A 13,140-nucleotide genomic window follows, 5' to 3' on the forward strand; every position below is an offset into this window, starting at 1 on the left:
AATGTCCTAGTGAGGGGAAAAAATTGAATTTAGCTGTTTAAGCTTCTTTCAAAAATTAAGACTATGCAGGAGGTTCCAGTTTCCTTACCTCCTTGAGGTTCACCCTGTTAACATGAGCAACGATTTATACACCTTTTATCACAAGAAATTTGCATTTAAGAATTCTGGGGGAATAGACCATTGACTAGAGCTTTGTTATAAGGGGACATGAGAGTATAACTAATGTCAATATGGCAGTAACAGTAAGTATAACAGAACCTCAATTTTTTCAAAACTTACCAGTGGTAAATTTACAGTAAAAACAACCCCTTTAAAAAGGCATTTGTAGGTCATAAGATCATATCCACAATAATATGGGGAAGAGATAACCAGTCTCTCCCTCCACTTTTATTTGCTTGTTATTTCTTCCCAAAACAGAGACATTCAAACAATAGTTAGAATGGCCATCTCCCAACATTTTTTAAACAGCACCTCCAATGGGTGAACAAAGTAGAAATAACCTAGAGTTCAGCTGAGTAAGCCACTGTGGAGCCAAAAGTGGTCAGGTTGTCCAATTTCAGAGTGTCTTGTCTTCAACTTGTACCATCATTTTAGTGGAAAAGCGTAATTTACATTTTGTTCAAATGAGATTCCTCTCCAGTCAGCATCTGTTAGTGCATTCACTGAATTTCAAATTCTTCTTTTGTCAAACTATGAAGAAAAGGAATGGTAGCTAGAAGATGAATGGGATTCCAGCTCCAGCTGCAGATGGAATGACAATACACTCAGGACAAATACCTACATTTGGATTTACAAAGCTAAACAGTCAAATCTGTAACTTAATTACAAACGGACTACACCACAACCTTTTCAAATGGCAAAAATACAAAAAGGTTTAAGTGTTACAAAAATATTTCAGAAAAAGTGCATAGTCTAAGTGCATAGTAAATAAAAGCACTGGAAAATATTTGCCAGAGGAAGCTCAACTTGGTAAAATCATTAACCAAGCCAAAACTTTTTCTTTCTTTTCTTTTACACAAACCATACTTTAAAATAGCTTTATGAGTCCAATTTCTAGCTAAAGTACCAAAAAAGGGTTTATTAATAAAGCAACTAACACCGTAACAAGCTAGAAAGGCTAGGGGAAAAAAGAATCATTACAATAAGCTGACTACCCCCAAGAGCTCATTTATTAAGATGCTTGCAGTATTGAAGTCTAATATATATATATATATATATACACACACATATATATACATATATATGTATGTATATGCATATACACACATACCACCTTAATGGCTGAATGTGGCAATCATGAAATTATTGCTAAGGCAGTTTTCAAATTAAAAAAAAAAACTAAATTGGAATTAAAGGGCACAAAACTAAACCTTAACGTCGGTAAATTTACAGTCTTAAAGTTAATGTACAAAACACCACATTTACACATAGGCATCTGGTAGCATTTTCAGACAATGTTTTTTTTTTTAATTTATTCTGACATGCTATAAATGAATAAATTACACTGTTTAAAGGATTACCAGCAATCAATTTTTTTTCTTTCCACTGGGTCAGAGATAAAGAGAAAGAAAATTTACAAATAAGCTGGAAAAAGCACTCACACAGGCTGCCTTGGAGGGCTGGGGATAGTAATCATGAGAACACCACAGTGTGAGGCAATCTAACACAATAAACAATCTGGTCATAGCCACTTCACAAGAATTTGAAAGAAAATCTCCTTCGTTTGCAAACCCTTTAACACTTCCATTCTTATTTTCAAAAGGAACAACACAAATCAGTCCAGCTGTTTAGTCAATGGCAACACTAGAGCTACCAACACCAGTCCTGCAGTTGCACTACTAGGCATTGATGCAAGAACTTAAAAAAAAAAAAAAAAGTCAAGAATGCCTTCTCCCTTGAGGAAAAAAAATACAAAATTTATTTTTTTAAAAAAAAGAGGAAGAGGTACAACACTAAATCTAAAATGATTTGCAAAAGAATATGACTTATTTAACAATGGCCGTCAAGTAGTCTATTAAAAAAACTGGGGAGATGTTGATTCTATAAATGAATTAGCAAGGCATTTCTTTAAAAAAAAATTTTTTTTTTACAGAAACATTTTTTTAGTTTTTAATGAACTTGTAAACAAAAAAAGCTCCCATTTCAAAATAAAAACAAAATCCCAGGTCATATAGATGTTTACAGTGATTACATTGATCTAAGCAACTTACATACAGGTTTAGTTGTAAGATGTTAACTAAATTTCTGTGACGAATATGTTGTTTTTCTTTTTTATACCAAGAACATTATAGAGTTAATGCAGAGTCCTAAAGATAATCTAGTAGTCACTAAGTTTTTCTTAAGTCTTCACTTTTAGATGCTGTTAATTCTAGCACAGTTAAGCAGGCAGAGTCTTTCATATGCTTAAAAACTGGAATCTTTGGTTGCTACCATGTCAGCTGATTTGCACACAGAAGCCAACAATTTTAAGAATGTGTAAGTTTACAACTTTCAAACCCTAGGAAGGAAAAAAACCCTAAGAGTGCACAATTGTGAACATTTACAATTATCACAACTGTAGTTGAAAACTGTTCATGCCGTTCTTCTGAAACGATCTCAAAGCAGTGTAGTTCAAAATAAAAGGTAACAAAAAATTGGCATATGCACAATTTCTCCACCACTTGTGTGTCAACCATTTAGTTAACTTTTCCACTTGAAAAAATGCAATAGAAAACTGGACACCATGTTTCACTATCTCAGTTAATATTCACAATTACAGCGGCTACAACTCAGGATGCAGCATCACCAAAGCTGACCAGAGCCAGTTTATACTGAAATTAAGTTCTTTACACCAAGTAAATGGTTGCCCACAACCACTGGTACGTGTACATATGAACTAAAATTTCTAGATTTGGGGAGTAACAAGTCCTGCTCTGATCATCTGCTCTGCTTCATCTGTTCCTCTTCATGTTTAGAAACCTGCCCAAAAGAGACAGAGAAAAGAGAAATGAGTTAATTCAAATTGAAAAAGAAAAACTATATCCAGAGCAGGGGAACTGAGCCAAGCTAAGAATTCTGAGAAATGGAATCTCTCATTAGCCTTTGAATCTGTATTCTGAAAGTTAAGAATACCCTTTCCTAATTGGAGGGTTGTTTTCTCCTTTGCATATTGAATATTGTGGCTCTTTAGTCAAGCACATCTACTTTAAAGTTACTCATAGGTCAAGACACAACTGTCTAGTAGTGGCCAATTCTGAAACCCAAGGATTTTTGATTAGGGTGAGCCTAAGATGTGGATTACTTTAACAACTGGAGATTAGCTAATGTTCAACAAGCTGGAATAAATCAACTTTAGTTAAATTAAAAAGTCATTTGTAATTTCTGCTTTTTATTCCACTTAATTTGGCTAAGGTGATCTGATCAAGAAAGTTTGGGTTCCATCCTTGAAGACTGCTAGACAACAAAGGTCTTCCAAAATGCCGTTTTCCTACTAAATCTTTTAGGGTTTAGTTTAGTTTCAAAAGCTGATATGAACATGTTGCTTAAATTCAGGTAGCTAATTACAGAATTTCCCCAATCTTACAATGACCAAAGTATCAGATTTTTATGTCCATTATGTCTTCTTTCAATGTTCAAAAAACTCTTCCTAGCTCTAGAACCCAAGCCAGGTAAATGAGCTTACTTGTCACTTTGACTAAGTTGTAGTAACTTTTTTCATCAGCTACTGACACCTGTCTTACCTCTTCATTAAAGTGTATTATACTTTTATCTTTAGATTACCTTTTTTAATAGATGTCAAATTAGATTCCCTTTAGAGGCATTGTATTCAACCATTTTTGTGAAAATGCCTCACTTCCCCTTAAAAGTGACTACTGAAAGAAGCTCGATCAACTATTACTGCTACACTCAAAAATCCATCTGGCAAACCTGTTTTACATCTTTATAGAAAAGAAAAACCCATGTTCCAAAACCACCATAATATATGGTAATAGTGAAAACTTCTGCCACGCACAGGTGTTTTTATTTGTGCTATGAGAGACCGAGGCAAAAAGGCCTGTGGAGCATCAATCAAATCATACATTGTAAGTGGTTATTAGCTCCACAGAAAGAAAAGGCTGGCATTAGGAGGAAATGTTGGAAAAAAGGGATCCACCACTCTTTCCTGATACCAGAATTCAAATGTAAATGCGGACAGCAATTTAAATTTCCTCCAGGAAACAACAAAACTTGAAGTGTTAGGAAAAGGCAAAGGAAAGCCAGAAATGCCTCTTGTTCAACTTGATACAACCCCACAGAATGAGCTCTTACTTTCACCTAACATGAAAAACACCATTAACTTTTGCTCTTAACCTTTTCTTCACACTTGAAGTAAACCTTCTGCTTGTTTATAACCGTTTTGCATAGGCCCTACCTCTTCCATGAAGCCATCCTCAGACTCTCCAACCCAATCAGACCTGACCATTTCTCTATAATCTACGAATCTGTCTTATTACTCAGTTACCTGGCAATCATGTATGTATGGGACATCTCTTGTATAGTCACATAACAAACTGCTACTGATAAGTATACAGTGACTGGTACATACAAAGATATATTGCTGTTTAAATGGAGAACTAACTTGGGATAACTTAGACATGCATTTAAAAAAAATAAAGCCTGTAGATTAACAAATTCATTTTACCTTAAGAATGGCTATGTTCAATGATCATGACCTAATTTCAAAGAATTACATGAAACTGTACAACTCAAGGTGAACCCAATTCTTTCATGGCCAGCAGTTTAAATTTTAATCAACTGGAAATAACAGGTTTTTTCTGTTTTTTGTTGTTGTTGTTGTTTTTAAACCATAAAGCCTGCAATCATTCTTGGTAATTTTTGTTATAACCCATAAATAAATCCTTCTTTAGAGCCTAGTGAAAATGTGAAGAAATCTTTAGTTATATAACCAGAACCTAACATTAAACCAGAAATGTGGCAATAACTTCCTTTTCCTGACAGAGAAATCAAATTTGCAATGTAATTAAAGGTTAAATTCTTGGTCTACTTTTTGAGAGGGGAAGGAGAGAGGAAAGTCTTCACTTCCCTTAAAAGCATGCAAGCTAAAATTATACAAAGACTTCTGTTCATTTAATTGGACCAATTCTGAAAATTATTCTGTGCCAACTAGACCACTTCAGAGATAAATATTTAAGGAGGGGACAGTCCACTGGGGCAGTGTTGTTGAAAGTAGTGGTAGTTAATTGCAGACTCAGCTCTAGAAACGGGTCAACAATATATACTCCACCCAAGGATGATCATTTCTCTAGTAAATTATCCTAGGATTTCAGTGGAGCTCAATAAACATTTATTTGAGGGGAGGGATAGGGGAGGAAAAGAGAACCAATACGCATATCCACCATATATATAATATTTGCGCTTTGCATCTCATCTTCAAGCATTAAATACTCTCTTGAATTCTTTTTCCAGTTAGCATAATCCTTTATTCCTTGGCTTTTATCTTTCAGTCCAGATGAAGCCAGGAACTTCCTGGCTTCCAAAAGATAAAGGTCGCTTAAAGATGCCATCTTCACGGAAACTTCAGCTAAACTAAGGGCTAAATCCTTTTCCTCCTGGAAACAGTAAAACCAGAGCTTGAAGTTAAGGTGATAGTCCAGAAGTCAGTGGTATGCATCTGGCTTTTTCTCTACTTTGAAGTTTCTCCCAAACCTGTAAATATATATTAAAAAGAAATAAAAAAGTATTAAGCTTTATAGAAGCCAGGAGAACCCATAAATTTATATATTAGCCCATATATGTGCAGTCTTTACTGATGTTCCAACATAATAAATTTCCACATTTCCCACTTAGATCAAATCGGAACAATAACCAAAAATCAAAATTAACTGATCGTTATTTATCTAGTATAGTAAGCAAGGTCTTATATAAGCCTTAAGAGTTTAGAAACACTTGATAAAAGATAAAGTAACAACACCTTAGAAATACAAACAGGGAGTTTTCCTATCTTCATTATACTATATTTTGGACAGTTTTTAATAACTCAAGATTCAATGAAATCAAACAATGAAAATTCTAGAATTTGAACCATAAGATAGCAGCATACAAAGTTTAATTAATAATAGCAATGCTGCCTTCCCACAGAAGCTTTAAAAAAATGCAGTATGTGGGAAGAGATAAAGGAAATAGCAAAGGACAAGTAAGGATTAAACACAGCAGGTACAACATTTATTTCACTTAGCTCAAGGATGACCACAATGAAACTTAAATGAACTTAAATGCTTTCAAAGCTTTACTTTAACAAAGGTCACCAGTTAGAGAGATGTGTGAAGTTGTTTTATTTGAAAGTAATACCTGTTATACTGACTCCTCCCAAATAGAAGACACTGCATTATAGACCGTTGGACTGATTTCCTCTCACAAGTGGAAGCTATTCCATATCATCAGTGTGTTACAGCAACATCGTACTCCATTTAGTTATTCACAAGGCCTTCTCACTTGTTAAAGAGCTACTCAGAAATATAGCAATGCCAAGAGTATGAAAGATTCAGTGAGTTTTTGGAAAAGATGGAGTTCAAATCACAATGGATTCTTTGACATTTATCTTCTTTCTTGTTGGTTTATTTTAAGCTCTTAGCAATCCAGTTTTATTGTTCAATTTTTCTAGATTCCAGTAGTCAGTCACATCTCTTCTGGCACCTCATTAGATTCTCAGATTTTTTCCCCCGAATAGATTAGCATTTCCAGACATGGTCCATGATCTTCGCCTGTGATTTGCACTATGCTGCTGAGTAACCAGACATGTTCCTAGCAGTAATTGGTGAAGTCAGAAAAAGTTATGCTAGACAAAAACTGAAGCTGAAGTCCAGTAAACATTGGAGGGTAAGAAAAGAGACTGGTAAAGTAGGCATGATGAAACAGTATCACTCCATTTGTTTGTCAACATTCTCACAATGAAGAGAAAGATCATCTCAAATCAACAAACTGTATAACATACCGGCTTTGCTATCTAGACTATAGCAGTATTTAGCATAAATGCTAAGCATACTTAAACATTAGACTGAAAGGTCTGGGAGATAACAAACATACTTCCTATGCATAATTTTTTCACACTTGCAACATTACTTAGAACATATTTTTGCCTTTTCTTTGTATCAAAAGATACTGGTGGTGTTCCTTTATGATACAATGCAGACTCAAGTGAATTATTTTTTGTCATGCTTCATTCTAGAATTCAACTGAAATGTACCTTAACAAGCCACCTATTTGAACCTGTTAACCACTGCAGAGATTTCCTTTATCATCACACCGTTGACACTGCGCTACCTCCAGCACATTCCATTTTAACAGTCCTAATTTACCTTTAAGTTCTCCCTCTTAAGTTTATGCCTGAAATGTGTCTCTCTTTAAAGTCTATCTATAAGTTCAGTTCTGTTATCTGGAACAAAGACAATTCATATGACAAAGAATTCATATGACAGTTCTTCACACAGAGATCATTCTCTCACCCACACTTCCATCCTGTGTGCTTTTTTATGGGCCAAAACAGTCCCAGATTCCTTCAAGAGAACTTCATATGACAAAGCCAAAAGACCTAAAAGCCACCCTGGTCACCCTCCTTTGGACATATCTTGTCTATGTCCCTCTTGAAAAAACAATGCTGTAGCATCAGGCTGATGAGATGAGGACAGAGTAAAAAATCTATCACTTCGCCAAATTCTCAACACAAACCTCTATTAATTCAGTTGAATAGCACATTCTCATTTTTGGTAGCTACACTGCACAGCTAAACTTATACTAAGCCTGCAGATAACACAAACTAAATTCAATTTCATATAAACAGCTTTTAAGCTAGGTTTCTCTTACCCTGTATCTGAATGATGGATTTTTAATCTGAATCTTAATTTTAAGCTTACCTTTACACCTATTAAATTTCATGTTGCTAGTTTCCATCCATCATTTAAGCTTATTGAGATATTTTTGAAGCCAGATTCTGTTGTACAGCACATCTGTTCCTTCTAGATTTTAAGCTGCAAACTTAATGAGTGTGTTTCATCAATGTCTTCAAGTTGTTGATAAAAATGTTGAGCTGGGTCCTACTTGTGACATGCATCAGAATACAGGGTGTTGCCAAAAGTTTTAAGCTTTGTTAGACTTCTGGAACACCCTGTATGTATTTTTTTAAAAATGTCACAGGTATCTTATTTGCTAACTTATAGGTTCTACTTAGGTTCTCTCTCTAAAAATTAGTACTAAATGCTCTTGATAACACCATTTTGTATATTTATTTAGCACTCTGTTAAAAGTTAACGTCCATCAAAATTAAAGTTAACCCTCATAGAGAGATCAAAAGCCCTGGTAGACACAAATATTTCTTGATAGGCAAAATCAAAACAGCATACTCCAACATAAAGACAAACGTTATATTTGTTTCTAATGCTTTTACTCCCTGAATTTCCCTCTTCCAGTTTCTAGTGGGGAAATGAATTGTTTGGGCCCTTAAAATTAAGTAAATGACTTTATCCTATACCACCCTTGGTAAACTTCATTACTTCTAAGAGTTACACCCTTATTTGCTCAGGTTAACTGGAACTGATATCCTAGTTCCCCCCCCCCCTCCTTTAGTAAACTCAAGTTCTTAAAAACTGACTGCTAGTGAAGTAGATGTGCAAAGAGAAAAAATGAGTAACTGATTTAAAAATGTGCTTCTATTTTTTTTTTGGTTTCTATTTCTTAAGTGTCTTTATTAGGTGTAGGGCACACAGGCAGTTTCATTTCCCTATTCAGACACAGTATTAAGAATATGAAAATCCAGCCCTCCTTTCTTAGGGAAGAAGTGAAGGAGGAATCATGGCTAAGGAACTAAGGAGGAAAAGGAAAAGGGTTGACAGTTGACCGAAGAGTGAATGACTAGCTACTTTTAGACAACAGAAAGCTTAATCACTTATAAAAATATTTATTAAAGAAAAGGTCTGGGGAAAAAAAAGAAAGAAAAGGTTTGTTTACTTAGAAGGCTCTGTCATGCTGGTTAATGTTTCAAAAAAAGAAAAAAATTCAAGAGACTAAGGGAAAACATTTTTTCCCTACAAATTAGGGGACAGTTGGGTGCCATAGTGGATAAAGCACAGGCCCTGGATTCAGGAGGACTTGAGTTCAAATCTGGCCTCAGACACTTGCCACTTATACTAGCTGTGTGACCCTGGGGCAAGTCACTTAACCCTCATTGGCCCGCCCCCCCAAAACACACACACACACACACACACACACACACACACACACACACCACAAATGAGGAAAAATGAATATGTAGGAAATTAGGATTTGTTTGGTGCTTGGGTTTTATATGATCCAAACAAAAGAAAAGAAATATTGGTTATTTAACCTTTAAATGTCATTTTTGCAGATTGATAGGTTTTATATAAGCATAACTTAAATTTCTGAAAAGTCAAGCAAAAGTTCAGTAGCTAGGAAACTACATAAAATCACTACATAAAAGCCAGTACTGCAAGAACAGTCCAGGGCTGTTAATTTTCTTTAGCTAGCCTTTATTGGTTTTGATTTAAAAGAATTCGACTTCGTTAGAAGAATTTAAAAACTAACCAAAAGGAAAACAATTTGACAATGTTACCAACTGCCGAACACAGACAAGTAATTAAATCCCCCAATTTTAAAAGTCTTAAAAATTCTAGGAAAACATTTTAGAGAAAAGACTATCTTTGACATTGTCATTTCCTGATACCCCAATTCTTTGACTAAGTATAAAGGCAAAAAGTCTTCTAATGCCAATGAAAAGATTTCCCTAGTTGCCAACCCATAGAAACTATTACATGTCAGTACCTGGCAGGCAAGGAATCTCAAGTAACAGCTGTTGGTCATTTGGGGTGTGGGGGCATTTTGATCACAAGTAATACTTTATATGAGGGCCAAATATTTTCCCCCCAGACTGTCTTTCTGAAAGAACAGTCAATGAAATGTGAGCTCCCTCAGTTTAAAAAAAAATACAAAAACCTTTACTACAAATCTTCATGGCCATCTTTTTACTGAAGGTGAAGGAATACATTTGTCAGAAAACTAACACATTCTAATAAATTTTTTGCAAAACTTATAGAGGTTTATGAGAAAAATCCCCATCACCCAAATTTTTTAATAATATTTTTGCAAGAAAATATAAATTCAATATGCCCAGAATCTTTTCTTTGAGATCTGGAAATAAAAGGTCTTGCTTCTGCTTGTTTATTGGTTCAGAAACTCATACTGTAACATATAAAGGACATTAGACTAATGGCCTGAAAAAAGGCAAAACTGGTAGAATTCCCTATTAGAGCTGTCCAAAAGTGGAGTGGACTTGCACTAGAGGAGAGCAATGGTGTCACATTGTTTATTTACCAAGAATATTTCAGGAGACATGATCTTTATCTTTAAGTCGTGATTTTACCAGATGATCTCTACAATAATAAAATTTCCAGCTTTGAAAACTAATGATTTACTAATTCTTTCTGGAAGTTACCTAATTAAAATAAAATGCTCTAAATTAATTAATATTCCAATCTAATCTGAGTGTGTTTAGTTAAGAAAATGGACCCTAACTAGCTTTTGAAAATTTGTTTCAGTTTATTACAGTAACAAATTATTTCATTTGTAAGGAAAATTACACCAGAGCTGCTCGTCCTAATAATGAGTTATAATTAATGGATATAACTTCCTTCCTTCAATAACACTGGTACAATTGTACATTTGCTAACTTATAGGTTCTATAACCTAACTAGCATACATAAAAGGAACAATATGCCCTAAATGAAATCTACAACCAGGGCACTGGTGAAGCAGGCAATACTTGTCACTCTTTCCATGTAAATCAAGTCATCAACTATTTCTTAAAATCTGCATTTGCAGAGACAAATATGGAAGAGAATAATGAATCTCAAATAAGAAAGGAATTTCAGAGGTCATCTAGTCCAAACTTCCAACAAATCCAAAAACTGCAGCCCTATTCAACATCCACCGACAGGCAGTCAGTTAACTCAGCTTTTGTACTTCCAGTGATAGGAAATTCAAAAGTTCAGAAGACCAGGGATTCTAATTTTTAAGCAGAATTACTGGAGTTATACAGAATTATGTCTAGCATTTCTGCCACATGACAGTCCTTCAGATATTTGAAGGCAAGGAGTAATGTTTGCTTCGTTTTATCTTTTGTTGGCTAAATATACCTAGTTCCTTCCATTAATCCTGGCAGCTCTCCTCTGGTCACTGTCCAACTACAAATTAAAAATAAATCCTCTTCTGAATTTTACGAGGGCAATTAATATTAACAAAATTTAAATATTAACTTTCCTGAGAAACAATTCTGGTCATATTCAAACTCTACCCAGAGAGCTGGCTGATTCATCCAGCTTCCACAGTTTCAATCCATATTTGGCTCCTCTCTTTTTCTCAGAAACCTATTTTTGGTCCCATTAAGTAACATGTGATGGTTTTACTATGGATTTCCAAATGAATTTACCTACAAAACCCAAATTCAGCAGTCATTTTTTATGGCACAGAAAGAACACCTCAAATCATCGGGCAGCTAGGTGGCAGAGTGGATAGAGCACTGGCCCTGGAGTCAGGAGTACCTGAGTTCAAGTCTGGCTGCAAACACTTGACACTTACTAACTGTGTGACCCTGGGCAAGTCACTTAACACTCATTGTTCTGCAAAAACAAAAACAAAAACGTGGGGGCAGCTAGGTGGCACAGTGGATAAAGCACTGGCCCTGGACCTGAGTTCAAATCTGGCTTCAGACACTTGACACTAGCTGTGTGACCCTGAGCAAGTCACTTAACCCTCACTGCCGGGTGTGTGTGTGGGGGGGGGGGGGGTGTGTGTGTGAAAAATTCCTCTTTGTAGGCAGCTAACATTTTGCTCTCCTTTGTTTTTTAACTGTGACTTGAACTTTGGTTTACCCCCCCTCACTTTTTTCCTTTGATAACTTTATTATGAATGTCACGAACATCGAAAATTAGCTTCTGAGATGAGGATGACATCAGTAAATTATGGCTTCTGAAACTAACTTAGAATTAAGATCTTTCATTTTTTGACTTGAAAGTTGGCTGTTATAAAAGGTTTTAATCAGACTACAGATCAAGGGCAAACTGAAGACTATATTCAAACTGGATCATTCACACAGCAATAAAGACATCACAAATTAAAAAAAAAAAAAATCAAATCCCATCACCAATATCCAGGATTGTCAAGCAAAATTTCCAGTAGGTCCGCAAGGAAAAAGAATGCATAAAGGAAGCGGGGTCTCAAGGCAGCTTACATAATGAGTGCAAATTGCCATAAAACCTCCACTCCCTGAAAATAAGGTCATAGGTAAAGAGGAAGAAACCAGTAATGCAGCAGTCCTGTGCTCCATGAAAACAGGCACCTTTAAGTTGCAAGCTCTTAAAATAAAGAAAATGTACAATGAACTTCTAAACCATAACCCAAGTAAGTTTGCATATTTTCTTTAAAATCCTTTAGCTGAAGTCTCCCAAATATTTGGAATTAAGAAAATAAGGTAATTGATATAGTTATGCATAAGATATATATTAAGTAAAATTCTTTGCAACTAAGGCATACTCATATGAGTATGAACATTCACAGTAATGCCACCTCTTCACTTGGCATATCCACAATTTTACAAATTTACTGTAACATTATCATGCAAAGAAAAACCGTGACACAGTTAGTTTGAAAATACCATGGCTAACCAAACCCATTCCTAAAAAAGGGCGGGGAGAGAACAAGTGTTAGGTCTAGGATTCTGGATTGAATAATTCATTGATCACATTCCCAACACCAAGTCATGGTTTTTGCTTGGAAAGAGGGTTAATGCATGAGTAAAAAAGATGCAGTTGTTAAAAATGACCCAACATCCCAAGAGAAATGATATAAATATACACACATATATATATATGAAAATATATATACATATATATATGTGGACACACGCACACATATATATACATATATATATATATATGAACAAGGACATTTTGGGTTTAAAGTTAGTAGTCAAATTTTCCAAGGACGTCTGAATTTTTTTAATCAAGAGCCAAATGTGTGTGTATTTTAAACCACCTCCTTGATCTAACACATTACTGACTGACCCAAATTGTGTGTTCAATTTTTTTCCCTGTAACG

The 13,140-nt window shown here is 35.0% G+C and overlaps 1 protein-coding gene across 3 annotated transcripts in view; it reads right to left on the reverse strand.

Annotated features, from left to right (window-relative positions):
* Positions 1-342: 342 nt before the first annotated feature.
* The window catches only part of CSNK1A1 (casein kinase 1 alpha 1), a 63,298-nt gene continuing 50,500 nt past the window's right edge, over positions 343-13,140 (reverse strand). For all 3 annotated transcript variants that reach the window (XM_043983364.1, XM_043983362.1, XM_043983365.1), the window contains one exon: positions 343-2,958. In XM_043983364.1, the coding sequence (XP_043839299.1) occupies positions 2,951-2,958 (8 nt within the window). In that variant the 3' untranslated portion in view covers positions 343-2,950. The remainder of the gene's footprint in view (positions 2,959-13,140) is intronic.

Source organism: Dromiciops gliroides, chromosome 2 (assembly GCF_019393635.1).
Source record: "Dromiciops gliroides isolate mDroGli1 chromosome 2, mDroGli1.pri, whole genome shotgun sequence".
Lineage (NCBI taxonomy): Eukaryota > Metazoa > Chordata > Mammalia > Microbiotheria > Microbiotheriidae > Dromiciops > Dromiciops gliroides.